Source organism: Danio rerio, chromosome 25, assembly GCF_052040795.2.
Source record: "Danio rerio strain M-AB ecotype USA chromosome 25, GRCz13ab, whole genome shotgun sequence".
Lineage (NCBI taxonomy): Eukaryota > Metazoa > Chordata > Actinopteri > Cypriniformes > Danionidae > Danio > Danio rerio.
The window spans coordinates 19,087,246-19,090,000 of NC_141045.1; the positions used below are offsets into that span (position 1 = coordinate 19,087,246).

The 2,755-nt window shown below is 32.9% G+C and overlaps 2 protein-coding genes across 7 annotated transcripts in view; one reads left to right on the top strand and one right to left on the bottom strand.

Moving 5' to 3' along the window:
- The first annotated feature begins 799 nt into the window (after nucleotides 1-799).
- The window catches only part of pyurf (PIGY upstream open reading frame), a 2,083-nt gene continuing 127 nt past the window's right edge, over nucleotides 800-2,755 (top strand). The window contains 2 exon segments of the mRNA NM_001089372.1: nucleotides 800-1,029; nucleotides 2,353-2,755. The exon segment at nucleotides 2,353-2,755 is cut by the window's right edge and continues 127 nt beyond it. Coding sequence (NP_001082841.1) covers nucleotides 839-1,029; nucleotides 2,353-2,494 — 333 coding nt within the window. The 5' untranslated portion in view covers nucleotides 800-838 and the 3' untranslated portion in view covers nucleotides 2,495-2,755.
- Nucleotides 2,496-2,755, bottom strand: part of LOC147830861 (uncharacterized) — a 4,821-nt gene continuing 4,561 nt past the window's right edge. For all 6 annotated transcript variants that reach the window (XM_087312069.2, XM_087312067.2, XM_087312066.2 and 3 more), the window contains one exon: nucleotides 2,496-2,755. This exon is cut by the window's right edge and continues 1,136 nt beyond it. The gene's annotated coding sequence lies outside the window, so the exon portion shown is untranslated.

Here is a 2,755-nt window from a genome sequence, read left to right on the forward strand (position 1 = left end):
TATTATTATTATTATTATTATAAATGCTATTATTCTATTATTTATTTATTATAATTTTAATATGCATTATTTTAGTATGAACGTATTCTGTTTATTAATTATTTTTTTCTTTAGCTTTGCATTGTTAAAATGGGCATTGTCTGTTGGTTTGTTTCAATGTTTTTTGTGATTAATAGTTAAAATGTTAATAAAAAGATGCAATCAAAATATTACATTAATTTATATTATAATAAATATATGGTGGAAAATTTCTATTAATTCTTTAACTATTAGTAGTTTGGGTTATTAATTTAAGTTTTGATCAATGCATTTATATAATAATATTTCTGGTACACTAATAATAAATATTACATAACATGAAAACAATACTAACAATAAATTTGGCGCAATGAAAAAAGGTTGTATATTATGGTGTAATAGGTATCACTAATCGTTAGACGTTATTTATATATTTATGTCAAAACCTAAATTTATTTGCTCTCTAAATTATTACTGTAGTTGTTAGACCAGATAAATTAAGTTAAACGATATGTTCAAACTAAATTAGTTTACTGAACATTTAGAGTTGGGTTGCAGCTGGAGGGGCATCCGCTACGTAAAACATGTGCTGGATAAGTTGGTAGTTCATTCCGCTGTGGCGACCCCTGATTAATAAAGGGACTAAGCTGAAATGAAAACAAATGAATGAACGAATGAACATTTTGTCACCGGAACCACCTCAAAGATCTAAACACGATCAGGGACACGTTTTCCAGACGCACCGCCACCGATTGCAGCGCTTCCGGTTCACCAAAAGCGTGAAATAAGTTGAGTTTTCAGCGCACCTCTGTCGTCGGACATGTCTCATGTTTTGAGGACTCTTGGCACAGGAGTTTTGGCCGTTCAAAGATCAGTGTCCGCCGTGCAGCTCCTGAAGGTCGGCGCTCTGCAAAGGAGTCGCTGTGATTCAGTGAAGGACAGCCAGAGTCCGCCGTTTGACGAGGCCCTGCTGGAGGTCCTGGTGTGTCCGCTGTCCAAAAAACCGCTCAGGTGAGATTCTTCATCACACTTTATATCATTATTACCTTCTGTAGTATTTCAAACTGATTATTAAAACTTAGTTTAACCAAATGCCATAGATAATGTTTTGAATGTGTTCATGTTTGTATTAACGTTATTACTTTTGCTCAGTTAATAATACCAGTAAGCATAACAATAAACGATAGTAATGCAATTTAGTTCATAATTTTATGATTAATATTTATTTCACAGTGCTGTCAAAACATTAATTGTATCTAAAAAGAAGTAAACACGGAATTGCATTTAATCACTGTATTTAAATAGACTTCTTATGATTTATGCAAAAAATAAAAAAACATTTCTTACTTAGAATATTTGTCTTGTTTCTAGTCCAAATGTCTACATTTTAAACCGAAAACAAGATTCAGATCACGTATCCCACTGGCAGATAATTTCCTCAAAACAAGCAAAAACTAATTTTCACTTTTTTCTTCTGAGAGTGAAAACTAATTTTTTTAACAATAATTTTACTTGGTCTTAGAATTTTTTAAATATTTGGACTAGAAATGAGACAAAATAAAGTAAGAAAAGCATATTTTTGCATTGTGATTATTCAGTTTCTGTACCCAAATAATGTTCGACTGCAGAAAACCATCAAATAGAGCTATTCAAAACGTCTTGACAAACAGTATTGATAGTGCAATATTTATAGCAGAAAAATAAAATATTATTTTAGAAAAAACAAGCGCATGTGATGCAAAATTTTTATAAAATCAATTTGAGTAGTGGCATAAATAGTATTTAGCATTATTTATTTTTATATTACTTTAGTCATTGGTAAATATTATAATAATTTTTTAAATAATAATCAGTTTTAATTTTTACTTCAAATTACATTTGCTTCTTATTACTTTCAGTAATGTTCATTCATTCATTTTCTTTTTGGCTTTGTCCCTTTATTTGTCTGGGGTTGCCACAGTGGATTGAACCGCCAACTTATCCAGCATGTTTTATGCAGCGGATGCCATTCCAGCTGCTTCCCAACACTGAGAAACACCCATACATTCTTGCATTCACACTCGTACACTACAGCCAATTTAGCTTCTCCATACACCACGCATGTCTTTGGATTGGGGGGGAAATCTGAGCACCTTGAGGAAACCCACACGAACACAGGAAGAACATGTTTTAGTAATGTTAATATGGGGAATAATAATCATAACCATTGATAATAAGCAATAATAACTGTATTTTTGCAATTTAGGAAGCTTAAATATTTACCAAAGATTGTTTATGTTTTCATTATCCCTAATACTAATAATACACACATTTACTTGTGTTTTCTTTTTAAAGGTACGACGGAAGCAGCAACGAACTGATAAACGAAGAGCTTGGCATCGCATACCCCATCATTGATGGCATTCCTAACATGATCCCACAAGACGCACGAATGATCCACAAGACCAAAGCACCCGAAAAACCCTCAGAGTCATAACTCAGATTTGCCATTAATTATTTATTTTCCACCACAATGTTTTTCTCCCTATCAACAGTGACTGTACTTGTGCCACTTATATCTTTAACTGGACTGTTTTACTCTGCAGCTGTGGATGAGAATTTCCCACAAGGCTGCACGAGTGCAAGCAGCATCTGTTTTTACAGCCTGCTTTTGCCCGTAACTATTCCTGTGTATGTGTTTTTTCACCTTTGGAAGTGGATGGGAATCAAATTATTTAGACACAATTGATTTCCTTCC